This window comes from Mesoplodon densirostris, chromosome 16 (genome assembly GCF_025265405.1).
Source record: "Mesoplodon densirostris isolate mMesDen1 chromosome 16, mMesDen1 primary haplotype, whole genome shotgun sequence".
NCBI lineage: Eukaryota > Metazoa > Chordata > Mammalia > Artiodactyla > Ziphiidae > Mesoplodon > Mesoplodon densirostris.
In genome coordinates, this window is record NC_082676.1 from 57,334,087 (window position 1) to 57,356,242 (window position 22,156).

The following is a 22,156-nucleotide window of genomic DNA, read 5'->3' on the forward strand; positions in this document are numbered from 1 at the left end:
GAAGGAATTTTCAAGAGTTGAAAGCTTTTTTCTCCACCTTAGAACTGCTGTTCGTTTTCCCGCGTCCTGTGTAGAACAGGACGGAGCGGGCCACCCCCGCGAGCTGAGAGACTCACGGTCAGCCGCCCCGCGCCGAAATGCACCAGGGCTCGCTCCCACCCCTGCCCCCACCCGGTGACAGGTGGGGCCGCCGAGCGTCGACCAGACCTCCGCCTCCTCGCGCTGCATGCCGGGAGCCGGCGCCGCTTCCGGTTGCTCCCGGCCCCGAACTCCGACTCCCGTCGGCCCCCGGGAAAACCGCAGCGGGGTCGCGCGGGCGCTGCCGGAACTCGTAGTTCCGCCTTCTACCGCGCTTCATAGGCGGAAACGGGGTTGACCGGGGCCGAGAACTACCGAGGCGAAGGTACGGGTAGCGGCGAGGGATCAACCTGCTCCGGGCGTGGGGTTGGCGCTGAGGCGGTCGGAGGTGGTTGGGGCTGGGTGGGAGGAGATCCGCTCGCACACACGAGGAGGGCTGAGCCGCTGCTGCCGTCGTCGTCGCGAGTGCGGAGTCGGGACTGGAGCTGCTGCCGCGACGACGCCGGGGATTGTGCCGCTAGCCCCCGGGCTTTCTGCCTCGCCTCTTCCCTGGGTCAGCGCGGCCTGCTCCTCCCCGGCCCATAGCCCCCGCCTCCATTTCCCGCCCTCTCTTTACCACACACACGGCCCCCCCGATCATGGATCCTGGCAGTGGTGGCGGCGGTGGTGGCGGTGGCGGCGGCGGGAGCAGCAGCAGCAGCGACTCAGCACCGGACTGCTGGGACCAGGCAGACATGGAAGCCCCCGGGCCGGGCCCGTGCGGCGGCGCCGGCGGTCCCTTGGCGGCGGCGGCCGAGGCCCAGCGTGAGCACCTCAGCGCGGCCTTCAGCCGGCAACTCAACGTCAACGCCAAGCCCTTCGTGCCCAACGTCCACGCCGCCGAGTTCGTGCCGTCCTTCCTGCGGGGCCCGGCCCAGTCGCCGGCACCCCCAGCTGGCGCCGCCGCCAACAACCACGGAGCCGGCAGCGGCGCGGGAGGCCCTTCGGGTAAAGGGCCGGGACGCGGGGCAGCCCCGGGACGCGGGAGGTAGCCGGGCTGCGAGGGCGGGAGCAGCCGGCCTGGGGGTCGGAGCTCACCTGGGATGGGGCCCGGGATGGGGTTGAGGGCGCGCCTCGCCGGGCCGGGGACGCGTGGCCGTGGGGCCGGGCGGCACGTGGGGCGCTGACAGCGGCGCCCGCTGTCCTGGGTGGGGCGGCCCCGGGCCGGAGAGGCGAACTGCGTGGGCTGACCGCGGCGGAGGGCCGGGCGGGGCGGGAGCAGGGTGCCGGGCACACCGGAGGGGCCTGGTGTCCGCCCCTCCCCCCCGGGGCCGCAGTTCCCCGCTGGAAGTGGGAACAGTATGGGACGGAGAGGGGAACGGCCGCGGGTCAGTGCCACGAGGCCTAGAAGCGAGGACAGATGGAACCAGGAGGAGGCGGCCGGATGGGCGTTGAGAGAGATGAGGAGTTGGGGAGGACGGCTGGTCGAGTTTTCCCTTCACCTTGGGCCTAGGCGAGAGAGCGTCTCTCGCTGCAATTTCTATTACTGAAACTAATTACATTTAACGTATCTACGGCACTGAACCGTCCTGAAGGAATCCCAGGATGCATTGCAGTCTTGCGATGGGGCAGAAACTGTTGGCTATCTATAGATCTTTTTCACCCTTAGCATTTTGTAAGCTTGTGAGGTTCACAGTGTCCCAAAGTTAGAGCTCCTCACTTAACATTAAAGTGTGTAGGAGACTACGCTGATTTGTGTGCCCTTTTTTTAAGTGGGATTTGGACTCTTCTCCTTAGTTAGTGACACGTTTAGAATTTTTATTGCGTAAAATCGTTTGCCTTATTTAGGTTACTTGGTGTAACTCACTCTCTGTGCTCCTGTGTCAGGAATTTGTCTGTTCAGACACCTAAGCATTTGTTATAACTTCTTAGGTGTCACGTGCCGTTTTGACCATAGCGAGTAGACAGGCTTTCTGTGGTTTCAAGTTCAGTTCAGTCTTCAAAACTCTTTGTGTATTTAGGGGCTGCTTAAGTGATGGCATGCTTTCAGGTACTGATTTTGCAGGAATGTCAAATGAGTGAACTTGATTTCTCTTTAAAGTTCTATATTCTAGCATTTCTTGGATAAGCAGACATTGTAAAAGTGCTCTAGGAGTTTAGTTTCTTCAGAGACTTTGGCTACAGTTTTCTCTCAAGAGGCAAAAAGCGAGTTTGGGGAAATGTTTTTGGGAAGTGTGTCTGTGAGCACACAGTTCGGATTTGCTTGTTTTATTGACTGGTATTTCTTTTACTTGTGTGAAGCCGTTGAAGTTTGCCCTTTGAATAAGGAAGCTTAGCTTTGCTTAGACCAAGTCCTTTGGGCCACGTAAACTAGTTCGCTTACTAACTCCTAAAAGTGCCTCTTTCCCCAAACCTTGTCATGAAGTTTGCTTTTATCCAGTCATTTCATTTTTTGGCCCTCCCTCCTAACTCTGGAGTTGCCAGTCATCAAGGGACATCTTCCTTAGAGCAGTGGTCTGGAATGTTGGTCATTCTTGAGTGAGTAGGCATTGCCTCTTACGTAGAAGGACTGTCTTTTCTCTTCCTGGTATTTGCCAATTTGCAGTTTTAATCCTTTGCTCTGTGACACTGCTAGAAATTGGAGATGTAAGAATGTATAGGAGGGCCTCCCTGGTGGCGCAGTGGTTGAGAGTCCGCCTGCCGATGCAGGGGATACGGGTTCGTGCCCCGGTCTGGGAGGATCCCATATGCCGCGGAGCGGCTGGGCCCGTGAGCCGTGGCCGCTGGGCCTGCGCATCCGGAGCCTGCGCATCCGGAGCCTGTGCTCCGCAACGGGGGAGGCCACAGCAGTGAGAGGCCCGCATACCACAAAAAGAAAAAAAAAAAAAAAAAAAAAAAGAATGTATAGGAAAGTGGTTGTCCCTACCTTATGGTCCCTACGTTGTGGTCAGTTTTTTCTTTTTTTAATCAGAAACGTATCTTGGTGTGACTGACTCTATCAGCTGCTTCTGCAAAATGCCAGTTAATGTTAAAACAACAACAGCAACAACAACAACCCATCCTCTGTAGGATGTCTGTTTGGAAAAGAATGGATTTTCTAAATTGAGGTCCAGAGTTAATGTGGCACCGTTGGATTACATGTTCCAGCTCATTCAGGTCCATAAATTACCAGCATCAGAGCAGAGAACTATGCTTGGAAGAAGCAGGGAAAAAATTGGAAATAGCAGTTAGGTTGAAATTTACAAAGGGGAAACCATAAAGTTTGCAAGTTTTTTATACTGAGGAAATGGACTGTAGGGCTAGCATGTTTTCTTCTGTCGTTAACCCATAGCTGAAATTGGTGGTGGGTGTGTTTTTAAACGATACCGGGGAGCTCTTGAAGGAGTCTATAGGTAGAGTGCTAGAATGAATGAACGACTTTTAAAATGTGTGTGTCTAGGATGAATATCTGTCATTCTCTGGAAAGAAGGCTAGTTTTCTCTTTTTCTGTCTTCCTTTCTCTTTTCTTTCTTTTTTTTTGAAATAATTTCAGTGGTGCTTTGAGCAGCAGGTAGAGGAAGATGCCTTGGCACAGAGTCGTTCACTTTCACTGGCAGGCTGCTGGTTACTGCTTGTATCCGGCTATCTCGAGTCAGAGCTTGGGATGCAGTGTTGACCTTGGATCTCTTTGAAAATTTTTAATATAGGTTTCCAGAGAAATGATTAAGTAGAACTCATGTAAGTGTAATTAAGTATAATTCACTTAAGTGCAGTTCTCTACTGATGCAAGTGAAATGGCTAAGTGATGGTCGTTTAGAGTCCCTGAAATGAATGAAAATGTAGACAAGGGTTGTGTGTGCTAGAACGAACATTTTCTGTGATCGAATGTACTTACTTTCAGTTCCAATTTGCACCAAGTTCAGTCTTGCTCTGTCTTTTTTTAGTGTGAAATGAGAAACAGGTTCAGCAGTGTTAATCAGGGTTACTTGGTGTCTTGGTCTGTTTGGGCTGCTATAACAAAATACTGTAGACTTGGTAGCTTGTCAGCAACAGAAATCTATTGCTCACAGTTCTGAAGCCTGGAAGTCTGAGATCAGGGTGCCAGCCTGGATGGGTGAGGGCCCTCTTTCCTCTTCTGGATAACAGAATGCTGACTGACTTCTTTCTGTGTCCTCACAGGGCTGAAGAGGCAAAGGAGCTCTCTGAGGCCTCTTTTAGAAAGGCACTAATCCCATTCATGAGGGCTCTGCCCTCATGACCTAAGGCCTCCCTAAGGCCCCACCTAATACCATCACTTTGGGCATTAGTATTTCAACATACGAATTTTGGGAGGAACACAAAACATTCAGGCCATAGAATCTGGACTTTTAGACACTGCCAGAGCTTCTAAAGTAATGGTGTAGAGTTCGTAGAGTTCTTTCTATCATCCCACCCTCAATGCCTCTCAAAACTCTGCGGTTGTAAAATGGGTATAGAATAAAAGTAGCAGTCCCCGGTGAGCCCTTAGAGGGGGCTTATCTCCCAAATATAACGAATTATATTGAATTTTAAAGAGAAATGTTCTGTTTTGTAGTGTTTGGTTTTTGCTGAATGCCTTGTGGAGGGACTTTTTTTTTTTAATGATTGTTATGATTCACATACCATAAAATTCACCTTTTAAAAGTTCAGTGGTTTTTTTAGTATATTCACAAAGTTGTGCTACCGTCCCCAGTTGGTGGATCCTTGTTAATCACTGAATTTTCCCAAAGGTGACCTCCTCAGGGCCACCAGAGTAGAGAAGATCCAGAGTCAAAGTAATGGTTGTTTTGTCCTGAAGGACTCTTAAACTTTATGTTAAAGAACACCAGCTGACTGATAGTTAAGTTTACATAGATGATAGATATGGTTCTCCACTTGACACTTGTTTTTCTTCTCCTATGTGACTGAAATGCCTGCAATAACAATTCTCATAGAAAGGATTTTTCAGATGGGACAGTGAATGGGATAAGTGGGCTGAGGAGATTAGAGAAAGTATTGTTCCTGGAGTATTATTTCTTTTCCTACCTTGACTTACTGATTATTAGGGATCATTCGGTTTTGGCTCTTGTTTCATGATTTTACATGTTGGAACGGCTCAGGTGTGAGGATACAGGGAACAAGTGAGGGCGTCCACTAGTGCTGTGCCATGTTGAGCAGCTGTTTAAATTGTTAGAAATTTTGATTGGGAATAAACTTTCTGTATTTTTTATTTATTTATTTATTTGGCCATGTCGCTGCATGTTGGATCTTAGTTCCCTGACCAGGGATGGAACCCGTGCCCCCTGCAGTGGAAGAGCAGAGTCATAACCACTGGATCGCCAGGGAATTCCCATGTGAATAAACCTTCTTTAGAGCAGGTTTTATTCAGTGCTTTTTGCTTCTGTGTGTGTGTGTGTCCTTTGTTTATTTTTCACCTTTTCTGGAATTGTACTGCATGAAAAGATAACAATTAAAACGTATCACAGCAAGTTAGGGAAATATTGTAGAGAACAGATTTTAGCCTTGTTTTTTTTTGCTGGGGAGGAAATGTCTTACAGTGTTAAAATAGCGTTGTCTTCCTGATTGGAGAGAAAGGAAGGAAGAAAAGATTTGATAAACTTTTGGGGTGAGTTAGCAGTATTAGAATGACATTTTTTGAGATGTGAATCTCTGGTTTTGCTCAGATATATGTATAGCAATTAGTGAACAGACATTTGCCTGCCTACAGAAGGCAGGATGCTGTGCTAGGCACTTGAAGTGGTACCACCAAGATGGAGAACTGGTTCTCAAGGAGTCTAAAAAGGGATCAAGTACCCAGTTTACTCTAATGGAAGGCACTTCTTGGTAAGAGGGCCAGGTACAGGGTGTAGAGGGCTTTCAAAGCTGAGAAGAACTGTTCACAGGTACCCTTGTATAAAGTCAGTTGTGAAATCTTAAAACCAAAGAGCACAATACCATAAGAGTGGGGGTGGGTTTTTTGAGCTATAATTAACATATAAAATTCATCCTTTAAGTTTGTTAGAAATTTGCTAGAGTACAGCATCAGTCATCTTTACACTACTTTAAGTAGAGGTTTGTTTATTTCATATCAAACAGCAGTGAGTTACTGTGATTCTGGCTGTCTATTGGGCATGTTAATTTAGAATTTCATCATTCTATTCACAGTTCTTAGAAATGTTGGGGAAGCAAGAATTTGGCTACTAGTTGAAGGTCCTTGATTGTTCTGAGGTCCTCAGACTGCTTTTTTAGCTGTCAGTTGCTGATTCATACCAAAGCTTCTTAAAAGTTGTATCCTTGTTTTCAGTAGATTTTAACAAAGTGTGGCTGGACTACAGATGTGTAGTTGTTTTTTTCCATAAATGACTTTGTTCTAAGGAAACCTAGTCGTTACAGTACTCCAAGTTAAACCAGTGCCCATTATACTCTACTTCCTAGGTGAGAGGAACACTTAGCAAGGATTTTTTGAGCATCTTTCACCAGCCTAGCTTGAGAGTGGTCGCACCAAATTCCAGACCACATTCTGACAAAGTAATTGTATGTCACTTCACTTGAAACGAAAAAAGCATACCTTAGCAAACCACTATGTATAAAATAAATAAACTACAAGGATATATTGTACAGCACAGGGAATATAGCCAGTATTTTATAACAACTATAAATGGAGTATAACCTTGAAAAATTGTGAATCACTGTGTTGTACACCTGAAACTTATGTAATATTGTGTATCAACTCTACCTCAATTTTTTTTAAAAAGTGCGTACCTTAGAATGTCACTGGGGAAATTTCCCGGTTGACTAGTTCTATAGAACTCCAGTGGGTTACTGTAGTGCTAAGTAGTCTGTGTCCATCTTCTTTGAGAGTTTGGTTGCACATGGGTGTTTTTCTGTTTTCTTTGTACTTTTTTGTGGTATCTGAAATTAACTATCTCATTGTTTTTGCAGTAGATAGGATATAAATCATAAATAAGACTATCTTTTAGGTTTGTTTGAAAAAGAGGGGGATTTTAGTTACCCTACAGAAAAGCCTAATCAGGTTGATATGTGGCATTGCTTTAGTGACTGAGTAAATAGGTTCTTAGAAAATAGGTTCTTAGAATGTTAGGGCTAGAAATGACCTGGCAGTAATACAGTCTCATTTTCAGATGAAGAAACTGAAGCCTACAGATGCTGAGTGAATGCCTAAGGTCACTCACAGATTTAAGGACACAGTTGAGGCTAGAATCCAAATTTGCCAGCGCTAATTTAGTGCTCTCTCTGGCACACCATGCTGTTTAATAATGGGGAAAAAGGGCATGCCTAGAGCTAATTACTACAACCAGCATGGATTTTCTAAGAGAGTGGCCCTGGAATTTGCTTTTCTTTATTTCATTCTTAAAAGTTTTTGTAATTATTATGGGGCTTTGAAATGCTCGTAATAATATATATATATATATATATATATATATTTTTTTTTTTTTTTGCGGTACGCGGGCCTCTCACTGTTGTGGCCTCTCCCATTGCGGAGCACAGGCTCCGGACGCGCAGGCTCAGCGGCCATGGCTCACGGGCCCATCCGCTCCGCGGCATGTGGGATCTTCCTGGACCAGGGCACGAACCCGTGTCCCCTGCATCGGCAGGCGGACTCTCAACCACTGCGCCACCAGGGAAGCCCTCATAATAATAAATTTATTGAGCAGTTACCACGTGGTTAATATGCCCTTATCTTCACAACAACCTCTTGAGGTATAGGTACTGTTGACCCATTTTTACAGATAAGAAAATTAAGGTTCAGAGAAGCTAAATAAACTTCTGGTGAGGTGACATCCATGAATAGATGGAGGAGTTAGGATTAGAATCTAGGTCTGATTTCAAAGCTTATTCCTAGTAATATAGTAACTCGACTAGTTTCCTAGTGATTGGATATTAAAAGATATTTTTGGCTGAGACACTTTTTCAGAAACTGGGCCTATGAGTTTGTGCACTATGGCACTGTCTCCATGTTCTTTCTCAGTAGTAGCTGGGTGACATTGTCATAAGTAGGCAATGCTCTAATTTAAAGTAATATTTTGAAATTACTTTTTCATACATTTTAGGAAATCATGTAGAATACTTTAAACAGCTCTGTTCACCACTGTCTGTAACATGTGTGTTTTTATTTTTAGCGTGTTAGGTAGTTAAGGCAAAACCGCGGACTGTATATGTTCTGTGGGCTTTTCTTTCTGATGTCTGCCTTTACTGTTTAACAGTGTTGTCTGTGGGAGAAGAATGCCTCAGCATGCAGTTTGGTAAGACTGTATGGTCACCTGTGTGCTAGAGAATTTTAGTTTTTTATTCAAGCTGTACTTTAACATCGCTTGGATATTGTTTCTCTAACTCCTTTCTTAGAAAATTGGCACATATAAAATTGTTTTTACTCTACTGAACCCTAACGGAAACTGCTTGAATTAATTCAGTAAAAATTAACTGTATATTTATTCTATACAGTACACTGTGCCAACCTGTGGAGATTACAAGAGTAGAGGAAAAAAAGCCTCCATATTTCAGAAAACCAGTCATTCTGGCAGTCCATAATCTCCTAGGGAAAAAGAACTAAGCTATGTGTGTAGATGGATCTGTAATTGAAAGAAGGGTCATATCCTAGAGGAGTTCAGAAGAGAGCTCATTAGCCCTTCAGGGTGGTGGGGTGGACCAGTAATGGGAAAGAAGTGGAAAACCAGATAAGGCAAGTTCCTACCGCAATTGAGGAGACTACTCCTTCAGAGGAGCTAGAACTGTGTACATGTGGCTATTTAATTTTAAAATTAAGTAAAATCTAAAATTCAGTTCCTTGGTCACAGTAGCTACCTTGCAAGTGCTTTAATAGCCACATGTGGCTAGTGACAATCATCACAGCACAGATATAGCACATTTCCACCATCTCGGACAGAACTGTCACACAGTTTCTCACTTCCACGCAGTATAGGACACTTGTGACTTCTGTGACAGCACTGAAGTTGTTTTTATTTTTTTTTCTTTAATGAACACACCATTTAGCTAACAGGCGTAAGATATTTTAGTTAGGATGGCTATTTTGAATATCTGTATTTAGTGTGTAAAGAGGATTAGAGATTGGTTTTATATCTAAAGCAGTGCAGATTTAAATTGCTTATTTATGAAATATATGGACTAAGCACTTTTCAAGAATTGGCCATGCGTTTGGCGCTTCCCTGGTGGCGCAGTGGTTGAGAGTCCGCCTGCCGATGCAGGGGACATGGGTTCGTGCCCCGGTCCAGAAAGATCCCACATGCCACGGAGCGGCTGGGCCCGTGAGCCATGGCTGCTGAGCCTGCGCGTCCGGAGCCTGTGCTCCGCAACGGGAGAGGCCACGACAGTGAGAGGCCCGCGTACGGCAAAAAAAAAGAATTGGCCATACGTTTGTGTTTAAAACATGTAGCCGGAATTAAAACATGGCTTTCATTACCTGACACATATATGTTCTTGACTAACCTGTGCTGTACTGTGAACTGGCAAAATAGGAGTCTCCACATTGAAGTCCTTTGATCCATGATCAAATCTTTAAAAACTTTTTTATATTCTTTTAAAAAATCGAGCTGAAACCCATAACATAAAATTAATAATTTTAAAGTGAACAATTCAGTGGCATTCAGTACATTCAGTGTTGTAAAAACCATCACCTCTGTCTAGTTTTTTTATATATATATATAACTTTATTTATTTTTGGCTGCGTTGGGTCTTCGTTGCTTCGCGTGGGCTTTCTCTAGTTGCAGCGAACGGGGGCTACTTTTCATCGTAGTGTGTGGGCTTCTCATTGCGGTGGCTTCTCTTGTTGCAGAGCACGGGCTCTAGGCCCACGGGCTTCAGTAGTTGTGGCACGAGGGCTCAGTAGTTGTGGCTTACAGGCTTAGTTGCTCCTCGGCATGTGGGATCTTCCTGGACCAGGGCTCGAACCCGTGTCCCCTGCATTGGCAGGCAGATTCTTAACCACTGCGCCACCAGGGAAGTCCCCACCTCTGTCTAGTTTTAAAACATTTTCATCACCCCAAAAGGAAACCTGTATCCATTAAGCAGTTACTTCCCATTCCCCTTTCCTTCCAGTTTCTGGCAACCACCAATCTGCTTTCTGCCTCTCTGGATTTACCTATTCTGAATATTTCTTGTAAGTGGAATGGTATAACATGTGACCTTTTGTGACTGGCTTATTTCACCATGATCAAATTTAACTAGCAATTTTAAGACCCAGATTATCATCTGTGTTAAAACACAGTCAGTACTGTTGCCCGACTGTTCTTTGGTAAAATCTTTTCTTGTTTTAAAAATTGTGGTAATAATTTTACATCAGTTATTTGTTTCTCTTTTTAACTTAGGGTGTGGCAGTTTTATTCACTCATACACTCTGATAACTTTCCTACTTAATTAGAATTATTCCTTTGAACACTTGATAAGGTTATGTTTCTGAACATGGAGATACCATTGGAAAATATGAAACCATAATTTCATTCCTTGGGAGGTTTACTTCTCTTTCACTAACAGATATGAACCATGCAGGACTTGAGAAATCAAGCACTAATAGTCACCTGTTTGCTAACCATAAACAAATGACTTTGGGCCTAGTAGAATTCTCCATAAACAAATGACTTTGGGCCTAGTAGAATTCTAAGTCCAGGATGAATAGTAGCCAGTAAATCTGGATGTGATATGCACTATGAGTAAGACCAGAGTAGAATGAACAAGAAGGGGCTGCATGTGTGTGTGTTTGGAGACTGGGTACAACTATACTGAGAAGCTTAAATTTAAGGAACATCTTATTATATCTGTGATTTTTCTGGTTCATTATTCCAAAAACATCCATCACTTTGCAAATGTCTCTAGCACTGCCATTAAGTTTATAATGTTATCCGTGGTCTGAATGCATGGAAAGCTTTTTTTCCACCATGGGAAAACTATGGTCAACTTCTTATTTGGGGCCCCTTTAATAATATCGTGAGGTGTATATTAAGCATTTAATTTCTTTTGGTACTTGACTCTGTAAGCTTTATAAACTTAAAACAAACATACTATAAAAGTTAAGATATTTTGAAAAACCATGAACAGATTTTGCATTACGCATCCATGGGGGTGATCTCATGACTGATGTCACTGTCATGAGAAGTGCCTTACAGCCTAATGCATGTATTGTATACTTGTAAATTTAAGAGTTGGTTCTAGAACTAGGTGATCAGGTGTATGTACTACTTCATTGTTCACTTGCAGTTTGGGTCATCTTAATAAGTGACAGGAGAGCCCACCATACCAGTTATCTCAGTCTTTTCCTGACTTAAAATATTTGTACATCATCACTTACTCGGTTTACTTTTTCTGAGTGATTTTCAACAGGGGCTGTCTGAGGAACAGCAAGATGGCACTTACATAACTCGGAAAAGCCCAGTTGAGTCTGATATGTTAGATAGTAGTTATCTATTTCATAGGGTCTTCAGGGGAATTAAATGAGATAGCAGTTAGCACATAAGGGCTCAATAAAAATTAATTGGAGTTAGGGTAATTTGCCACCAGCTTCACCCCTATCTCCAGTACTGTATGGATTGGTGAGTGCTTCTTATCCTTGTCCAGCCCATGATAGACACTCAGTACATGTTAGCTGATAGAATTGAATTGATACTCAGTCATGTTTGGAGGTGGAGACTCATATTTGTTGAGTATCTACTAGGTGCCACAAGTTATTTAATTGATACTATACAAATGTATTCTCTCATTTAATCTTGTCTGGCAGATGGCATGTCATTTCCATGATTCCAGTGAAATAATTGTATCTCATAATTTATAAATGACAAGCCAGGATTTAAAGCCAGGAGTCAGCTCAGTTCTCCCCTCTTGCTACTACCCTGTGCCACCTCCTCCATCCCTAGGGTGGTATGTGAACTTGACTCATTTATAGCACTGCCTGGCTTTCTCTGAAAATTGAGTAGTTTTTCCTTATCTTACCTGTAAACTTTTTAAATAGGAAAACAAAATAAGTATATTACATCTGAAGTACAATTCCTGTACCTTCCAAACTGAGTTCAAAGGATTTTTCTCCCCCCAGTTTCTGTTAAAATACCCTGCTTAACCACATAAGTTGGGGTCATCTTAGACTTTTCATACTTCCTTTCTTCCTACTCCTGTCAGATATTGCTCCCATTATCTTTGCACTTAACACCTCCTCTAATTGTACTGCTTATTTGTCCTGATGGCATACTTTTTGTAAGTAGTGTTTTTGGTCTTTCTGCCTTGTAGTCTTTATCTCACTGGTTCATCTATGCACTACCATAGAATGATCCTCCTAAGTAACACTTGGCTGCTATGTCACTTCTTTCCTCAAAAAATTGGTTGCCCTTTACCTTTCAGGGATAGGAATTAACGTTTTTTTTTTTTTTTTTTTTTCTTTTTTGGCCACGCCGTGCTGGCTTGCACAATCCCAGTTCCCTGACCAGGGATTGAACCCAGGGCCATGGCAGTGAAAGCCTGGAATCCTAACTACTAGACCACCAGGGAACTCCCAGGAATTACTTTCTTCAGCACTTCATGTTATTGAAGATTGGGCCCAAAATTTTGTTGACTTATGGGTGTTAATACTTTCTGGGCAATGATTTATTTTTATTTTTTTCACACAAATCAACAATGTATTTCAGTTATTTTGGATCTAATAAAATTGCAGCTGTAGAATTCCAGATTCTATTCCATAATACAATAATATTAGTGTTGATTTTATTTTTAAATTAAAAAAATTTTTTTGTTTCTGCTTTATAACAAAGTCAATCAGCTGTACGTATACATATATCCCCATATCCCCTCCCTCTTGCGTCTCCCTCCCACCCTCCCTATCCCACCCCTCTAGATGGTCACAAAGCACCGAGCTGATCTCCCTGTGCTATGCAGCTGCTTCCCACTAGCTAGCTATCTTACATTTGGTAGTGTATATGTCCATGCCACTCTCTCACTTCGTCCCAGCTTACTCTTCCCCCTCCCCGTGTCCTCTGAGCAATGATTTTAAATGTGAGTTTTGCAGGTTATTCTTTATTGGTGTGCAGGATTCATGTGACTTCAAATTTTTTGATGTCTTTGTGCATCTTGTGTATTCTTTAAAGCAAGAGTACTTAGATATTGGAGTATCATTTAGGTTTATCAGATATAAAAAATAAACTTATATATTGGGGTATTAGAGTATATTTCACATACATCTCTTCCAGTGATGTCATAAGATTTGCAGTATGACACTTGTGGAAACTGGATTGTTGCTTGACCTTAGAATTCTAATATATGACAAAACTGGCATCATTGTAATCCCTTTTTCTGAGATGATGTAAGAGCCTATATGCGTTTCAGAGACTATATGAATGTCCTTTTAATTTTATTGATATTGAATAGAATTTATTCAAGGATCTTGATAATACATATGATTATAGAATCTTAAAAAGGCCTGATCATTGCCTTCTTGGGCTAGAGCTACCAAGGGAGAATCTAGAGAAGTAATGTGTATTTGTTGAGCAGAATCTTACTTATTTGATCTGTGCTGGGCTGCAGATTACTTTTATAATATCTGTAAAGGAAAAGTTTATGAAGCAAATTCAGAGAATAAACATGGTTTTGTGAATACATTTCAGTTTCTGAAAATGTTTTAAAATTGGCTGTGATGGGTAGATTTCTTAGTAAGTTAAACAGAGGCTTCTAATTTGAAAGCCTAAATTAGTTGCCATTGCCCTGAGTTATTGAGGTTTTTGTTTTGTTATTGAACTTCTATTTTTCCTGTATTTTAAAAGATAAGTAAAATGGATGTATAGGTCTCAATTTTTAATAGAAGTTGTTTCTATTAAACAGCACCTGTGGAACCTTCTCAAGAGGAACAGTCATTGTTGTGTGAAGGTAATTTTCTATGATGTGACTCTTTGAACATCTAATTCAGAAAACATTAAGTTGTCTGTGGTGTGTAAAGCTAGATACTATTTTGTAAATATATATTATATCTCAATTTCTTGTCTAGGTTCAAATTCAGCTGTTAGCATGGAACTTTCAGAACCTGTTGGTAAGAAAATTTCTGACCATATTAATACAGTAATATGAAACTCTTTCACTCTCAAGATTTAAGGTGCAAATGTAAGTGTTATGCTTATTATAATGCCTACATTTAAAACTGAGTCTTTGCTGTTAGGATTTATGAAACAGAACTAATTGGGCATTAACACTGCCATGATAAATTTATTGATGGCACATATAGAAGAATCGAATGGAGGAAATGCTAAAGTCAGTTTGAATAGTTGTACTTGATCCATTTACTTTGTGAAAATTTTCTTCCTTTCTGTAATGTTCTTGGGTTTCATATTCCCAAGGTGATTAATAACATCGATATCAAAGTTCTGTACTTGCAGAGGAAAAATAAAAAATCTAAATCTTTTCACACTTTTTTGTATTCTGATTTGGAGCTTCCCCTTTCTTCTGTCAGGACATCTTGACGATGGAATAACTGGGCTGTTAGGAATGTTAGATCTGCTGTTCATGTTTTCTTTGTCCTTATGAAGATGAAGCTACGTTAAAATAGTCTCTTCTAGTCTCTGAGTCAGAGCTCTGATGTCAGCAGTGAGGCTAGCTTGTCCGTTTCTGTTGTGAGATTTTCTTGCTCGTGTGTCACTAGAGGTTAGGAAATGGAACTGAATATTTAAGTTCTATTTGTTATTTCAAAGCATCAGTGTTTTAAAGTATAGATGATAAACGTTTTTCGGAATACTAAGCTAAAATGTCTTATTTCAGTAGAAAATGGGGAGACAGAAATGTCCCCAGAAGAATCATGGGAGCACAAAGAAGAAATAAGTGAAGCAGAGCCAGGGGGTAGTTCCTTGGGAGATGGAAGGCCCACAGAGGAAAGTGCCCAGGAAATGATGGAGGAGGAAGAGGAAATACCAAAACCTAAATCTGTGGTTGCACCACCAGGTGCTCCTAAGAAAGAACACGTAAATGTAGTATTCATTGGGCATGTAGGTAAGTTGTACTCACAGCAGTGATAAGAAATGACCAAAGTTATTGGGTACATCAAACATAGAACATCTTATTTAGCTACTTGGAAGTGTTTCGTGAAACTGAACTAAATTAATCTAAAATGTCTTGATTTTTAACTCAATAGATTTTTTTTAGCTGGCAGGACATTGCCAGTGCTTTATTTTTGAAAGTTGTGATGGCATGGAAGCTGGAAGAAAATAAGCTTCAGTATATTTGTATGTAATGCATAACTGGTCTATAGACCACTGATGATGGCTCAGCATATTATGACATCTGTTAATTAATATCATAGAAAATGTACCTATATTTTTTGTGTGAACTTCAGTTGATTTTGCGGTATTAACTTTACTAGGTAGTTTAATTTTGTGTGTGCAAAAAATGAATAATTTGGAGTAACTTCGGGATGTTGTCAGGTTGCTGGTTTAGCACACAAAACAAAACCCTATTTCATTTATTCAGATATTCTCTGCCAATCTCACTTGTCAGAGAGAAGTGAGAAGAAAATAAGGGAGTTATGTGCCCCTTTTTCTTCCCTTTATCTTATCTCTGCCTTGCCCTGAATTTGATGATACACCTTTCTACTTTTTTTTTAGTAGCAAGAACTCCTTTGAAATTTGTAAAGAACACCTATACTGGCTAAAAGTGAAAAAGCAAACTACCTAAATGTAGTTCACGGGTCTTTGGCTACTTTTGTTCTCCTTCGAGGCTCCTCTTGGGTAATGCATATTCTTTTGCTGCTGCAGAAGGTCAAGGAGCAATCTTTTAAAGTCTTTCTTTTATCAGTAAAGTAGCGCTAAGTCACTGCAGAGCTGCAGGGGGTCTTAGCTTCAAAGGGAGAAGGTGACTAACCAGAGCTCATGACCCAAATTCCTATCGTTGCAGTTGCTTTTGCAAGCTGTAATTATGATGTTAAACGGACCTTTAGTTGTATTCCTATATAGTGATGGTGTTTTGTTTTTATTACACCTGCGGTTTGCCTATTGTTGATGATGATGTTACTTTTTAGATGCTGGCAAGTCAACCATTGGAGGACAAATAATGTAAGTATATTTTTTGTTAAATATCTTAAGACTCTCATGGAACATTAATTAAATGTATTTCTAATAGCTGTCTTTTAGATTTGTGTATAAAAATATAGAACCCTAAATTATAAGAAATCTTAGTCTGCTCTAAATACGATTTTCTTGGGAATAATGAATCTGGGGAACTGGCCTTTCCTCATTCATCAACTCCTTGAATATATGTGAATTTAATCAAAGACAGTCTGGCTAACATGCTGAATAGTTTTTTTATCACACATATAGAAGGTATCTAGGTATGAAAATGCCTTGGTTGACTTTTAGTGATGTGTTCTAGAATTGAAAAATAATTAAAATGTCTTTTTAATCTCTCCTAAATTAGACTCATTTCTTTAAGCTGTGTCATCAGAGGATCAGAGGGCATATCTTCATTGTCTTGCCCTGTTAAGTAATCTTAATCAGTAATCTTGCCAATTACTTTTGAAAATTTCCACAACAGACCCTAAAAAGCAGGCCATTACACAGGAATCCTTACCTAAGGCTCTGTGGAAGGAAGTGACAGGCCCAGTTGATGTTGTGTTTTAGGAGAGAGTATATTTTTTGCTTATGGGCTGGAATTTTCATTGGCATTTCACCAAGATTCTACACCAAAATGGTTAGAAGTATGCACTGTAGATGACTCTGCAGAGAACAATACATAGAGACTAAAGCTAAGAACAGGATTTGATTTGGATTGAGTCAAGGGAAGCAGTTAGGTATTACTAAAGAATTATTTAAAAATTTATAATCTCATTTTGACTAATATTTTTAAAATATTAAATATTGAAATGTATTAGTAAGACATAATTACTTGGACAACAGTTGGAATTGTTTTCTTTTATACAGTATTTACATTTGCTTTTTTCAACTTTTATTCTGAAATAATTTTATTAGACTTAACAGAAAGGTTGCAAAAACAGTACAGAGTTGCTATACAACTAATTTTACCATATTAAATAACCACAGTACAATCATCACAACTAGAGAGTTAACTCTGGCACAATACTGTTTACTAAACTACAGATCTTACTTGAATTTTACCAGTTTTTCCACCAGTGTCATTTTTTTCTGTTCTGGAGTTCCACATTGCATTTAATTGTTACGTCTCCTTAATCTCCTCCAACTTGTGACATTTTCTCAGTCTTGTCTTTCATGACCTTCATAATTTGAAGAGTGTTATTTGGTTATTTTATGAGATGTTCCTCAATTTGGGTTTGACTGATGTTAACAATTAGATTGAGGGTATGCATTTTGGATAAGAATGTCACAGAAGGTATGCTGTGCTCTTAACAGCATCCTATCGGGGCGCACAAAATAGCAATATTCAGTATGTTTTATTTATTACTGGTGATAATAGCCATAATTACTTAGTTAAGGTGTTGTCTGCCAGAATTCTCCACTGGAAAGTTATTTTTTTCCCCATTATCTTGGGGGAAGTAATTTGAGACTGTAAATATCTTCTCCACTGAAATGTTAATTCAGCATCTACCCCAGTGGTACTTGTACTTTAAAGTAGCTTCTTTTTTTTTTTTTTTTTTTTTTTTTTTTGCGGTACGGGGGCCTCTCACTGTTGTGGCCTCTCCCGTTGCGGAGCACAGGCTCAGCGGCCATGGCTCACAGGCCCAGCCGCTCCGCGGCATGTGGGATCTTCCCGGACCGGGGCACGAACCCGTGTCCCCTGCATCGGCAGGTGGACTCTCAACAACTGCGCCACCAGGGAAGCCTAAAGTAGCTTCTTGTGGAGTTGAAATTCCCCTCAAAAGAGGTTTAAAGGTTTCCTAACTTCACAACTGAATAATTTGTGAGTAACTAAATGTTGTTTCTCTTTTCTTTCAACATTTTCAGGTATTTGACTGGAATGGTTGACAAAAGGACACTTGAGAAATATGAAAGAGAAGCTAAAGAAAAAAACAGAGAAACTTGGTAAACTTTTATGACACTATAAATTACTTTTAAGGAAACTCTGCCTACTTAATGCTTTTGTAGTCTACTAAGATGTAAGTTCATGAGGTCTAAAATGGTGTCATAACAAAGGAAAAGTTTCCCTTCCCCTCATACTACCTAGTAGATCAGTTCCCGATGACTTCATAACTTTACAGAGAAAATTTGGAAATATCCAAACATCCAGGATAATAATAGGAGACTTGTGGGATAAATTATAAAATATCTATTTAATTAAGTCATTACCTGGCCACTAAAATTTCATTTATAGAATTTATAGTAACCAGGAATAGAACTGATGTTACAGTGGAATTTGGGGAGAAAGCAGGTAACATAATAGTACTTAGGGTATGATCATTATGTGAATAATGAAAAAAGAATAGATGGAATTATCGACAGTGGTTGCCTTTGCATGGTGAGAGAAAGGGTGAGCTTCTTTCTAATCTTATTTTTTTTAAGTTAACAAGCTTTATCTAAATAGGACATTGATGGTCTTTTTTTTTTTTTAATTGTATTTCTGTGTTAAGGGAAAAAATCCTAATCAGTATAATACTAAAAAATGGATTACTTACTATGAAATACAGATGATGTCATCTAAATTAACACCTACTGTTATAGATGGTTTAAATTTATATAAGTAATTCTCTTATATAGCAAAGAAATATCGAAATAATTTTTAGCAAGTAACCATTGCTCCCAAATGGTGGATTAGTGGCCTTTACTTTTGAAAGATACCCTTAGACAGCCTTATCTGTATTATACTTTGTGCTAGATGATTTTTAAAATGAACTATAAAGGAACTTATTACTTAACTCATGGTGATATTGGCATTGGTACTAAATAGTCTTTCTTTGTATGTTGTCAGCTTGTTCTAATACATAATGTTTGCTTATAGAATATATAATTGACACTGGATATATATAAAAGCACTGAGTGTTTGAATCACAAGAATACAAGTTTTAGTCATTTAATTTTTATTTCTACCCAGTCTTGTTCATGATTTAAATGTTGGTAGAAGAATATTTTTTAAACTTTCATGTTCTTACCAGTATTATTCTTACTTTAAAATTATTTCAGGTACTTATCTTGGGCCTTAGACACAAATCAGGAAGAACGAGACAAGGGTAAAACAGTAGAAGTAGGTCGTGCCTATTTTGAAACAGAAAAGAAGCATTTTACAATTCTAGATGCCCCTGGCCACAAGAGTTTTGTCCCAAATATGATTGGTGGTGCTTCTCAAGCAGATTTGGCTGTACTGGTAAGGAAAGACATTTCCAATTCATCTGTGTATTTGTTAACAGCCCAACTTAAAATGTAAACTTTTTCTTTTTTTTTGGCTGCGTGGGTGGGGTCTTCATTGCTGCACGCAGGCTTTCTCTAGTTGCGGTGCGTGGGCTTCTCATTGCGGTGGCTTCTCTTGTTGAGGAGCACGGGCTCTAGGTACACGGGCTCAGTAGCTGTGGTGCACGGGCTTAGTTGCTCCGTGGCATTTGGGAATCTTCCCGGACCAGGGCTTGTACCCGTGTCCCCTGCATTGGCAGGCGGATTAACCACTGCGCCACCAGGGAAGTCCCAAATGTAAACATTTGAATTTACCTTCTAAAAGCTAGAATTTAGGTTACAGTGAACTATATAATATATACATAGTCACAATTTTCACTTTTGTCTCTCTAATCTGCCCAAGAAATCTTCATAATTTGATTTACTCATGAAAATGTTTCAGTTTTTCTCTGCCCTTTATTACCTCTTACTGTGCCAGAAATTAGTGTCCACTGACTGCCAAGCCTAATCATTTTGTACTCAATAAATGTACTGTGGGTACAAAAATGAATAAGAAATTATCCGTTTTAAGGTCTTCAGTCATTTTGCAATTTTTTTGGCAGGGGGTGGTCAGTGAACTAGCACTAAATCACATACATATTTGAATTTTAAAATATAAAGGCATACTAGATTTTGGAGAATTAGGAATCAAGAAACATTTACCAAAATCTTAAAGCATTTAGACATTGTGATGTTCAGAAGTACGTATGTTATAACTCATTTACTTATATTTTCTTGGAAGAAGCTTCTGATAAAACTGAAAGGAAAGATGTTTTATTGCTAGAAGAGTGTACCTGAATGTGTAAGAATAAACTGTTTGATTTCTTGGAATAGGTAATCTCTGCCAGGAAAGGAGAGTTTGAAACTGGATTTGAAAAAGGAGGACAGACAAGAGAACATGCAATGTTGGCAAAGACAGCAGGTGTAAAACACTTAATTGTTCTTATTAATAAGATGGATGATCCAACAGTAAATTGGAGCAATGAGAGGTAAGTTTGGATGTCTTACTGGTTTTTTTTTTTATAGACATGTTAGTGGAATAAAGGATGGTTTTGTTACTGTGCTTTTTTTCCCCTGGGGTTTTTCTAAACCTTAATTTGTGTAGTGTTGAAACTAGAGTTCAGTTGCTTTACATTATAATTGAGTTATTTATAAATATTAATAGATATGAAGAATGTAAAGAGAAACTAGTGCCATTTTTGAAAAAAGTTGGCTTCAATCCCAAAAAGGACATTCACTTCATGCCCTGCTCAGGACTGACTGGAGCAAATCTTAAAGAGCAATCAGATTTCTGTCCTTGGTACATGTAAGTAACCTTTTTAAAAGTTTGTGTCTTAGTAAGTAATTTAAGAAAATATTGACTGTAACCTTGGCGTTAAAAATACCATGACCTTTGTCTTTTAATTGGGTTGTCTTTTTGTTATTGAGTTGTTAAGGGTACTTTACTCACCTGATAGAAGTCCCTTATCAGATACGTGATTTGCAAGTATTTTCTCCCATTCTGTGGGCTGTCTTTTTACTTTCTTGATGGTGTCCTTTGAAGCACAAAAGGTCTTAATTTTGATGAAGTCTAGTTTATTTTTTTTCTTAATTGTGCTTTTGGTGTCATGCCTAGGGAAGTGTTGCCTAATCCAGTCATAAAGAGTTAGCCCTGTTATTTTCATTTAAGTCTCTTGAAGCTCTTAGGGGAGTGTTTCACTTTGGATTAATTTTTTGTAAGGTAAAGTCTTGATTACTTTAGCTTTATGAGTGTTTAAATTGGGAAGTGTGAGTCTTTGAATTTTGTTATTTTTTTCCCCAAAATTATTTTGGCTGTTCTGGGTCCCTTGAATTTCCATATGAATATTAGGATCAGCTTATCAATTTCTGCAAAAAGGCAGCTGGGACTTTACTAAGGATTGCACTGAATTTGTAGATCGGTTTGCGGGGAGCATTGTGATCTTGGCAATATTAAGCCTCCCAATCCATATACTGTAGTTTGAAATTAAAGGGGAAACTATAAATATTTTATAGAATCCTGATTTCAGAGCTGGAAAACTCCATAAAAATTAAGTAATAGAGTGGAGTCATTTTATTACAACATGTGGGCTATTTGCCATAAAATACTTTTCTGAATTTTAATAAGTTTATGGGGAAGCTTTTTCATTATATTGAGCTATTTTGTTATTTTCTTTTTTTATTTTTCTGAGGAATAGGTGAAATGAACTGGATAATAAAAAGGTTGAATGAGAAGAGTACATGGAGAGAATGGAAATATTGTTATAACCACTTTTTTTTGTATTAAGTTAGAGTCATGTAATTTCTTAAAATTTTAACATTTATGTTGACTCTCTTTAATCAATATTGTTATGTTCTCAGTGGATTACCATTTATTCCATATCTGGATAATTTGCCAAACTTCAATAGATCAGTTGATGGACCAATCAGGCTGCCAATTGTGGATAAGTACAAGGTACCCAAAATGTTCAAGAACTTGGGTTTTATGGGAGGTGATAAATTGTTTGGTTTTAAATTATGAAATAACTTTAATAATTAACAATATAACGTAGATGTCTCTTTTTTAATGGTTATATATTAATTCAGTGATATAGACAGACCATAATTTAATCAACAAACTTAGTTTATTTCAGCCATGATCCGTTTTAGAGAGAGACTCCTATAAGTAAAGCTGCTGGAAGGGTTTGTGTATTAAAATTGATGGATGCTGACAAACAGCCTTCCAGAGTACAGTGCTAACTTACGTGACCACCAGCAAGCAGTACATGAGTGCTAGTTTTGCCATAGCCTCACCAACCAACTGG

At 40.1% G+C, this 22,156-nt stretch overlaps 1 protein-coding gene across 1 annotated transcript in view; it reads left to right on the top strand.

The window, feature by feature from the left end:
- The first annotated feature begins 451 nt into the window (after positions 1-451).
- The window catches only part of GSPT1 (G1 to S phase transition 1), a 30,495-nt gene continuing 8,790 nt past the window's right edge, over positions 452-22,156 (top strand). The window contains exons 1-10 of the mRNA XM_060119878.1: positions 452-1,065; positions 13,864-13,908; positions 14,027-14,068; positions 14,791-15,018; positions 16,043-16,076; positions 17,940-18,017; positions 19,113-19,293; positions 20,190-20,344; positions 20,521-20,661; positions 21,714-21,807. Of these exons, the coding sequence (XP_059975861.1) occupies positions 717-1,065; positions 13,864-13,908; positions 14,027-14,068; positions 14,791-15,018; positions 16,043-16,076; positions 17,940-18,017; positions 19,113-19,293; positions 20,190-20,344; positions 20,521-20,661; positions 21,714-21,807 (1,347 nt within the window). The 5' untranslated portion in view covers positions 452-716. The remainder of the gene's footprint in view (positions 1,066-13,863; positions 13,909-14,026; positions 14,069-14,790; positions 15,019-16,042; positions 16,077-17,939; positions 18,018-19,112; positions 19,294-20,189; positions 20,345-20,520; positions 20,662-21,713; positions 21,808-22,156) is intronic.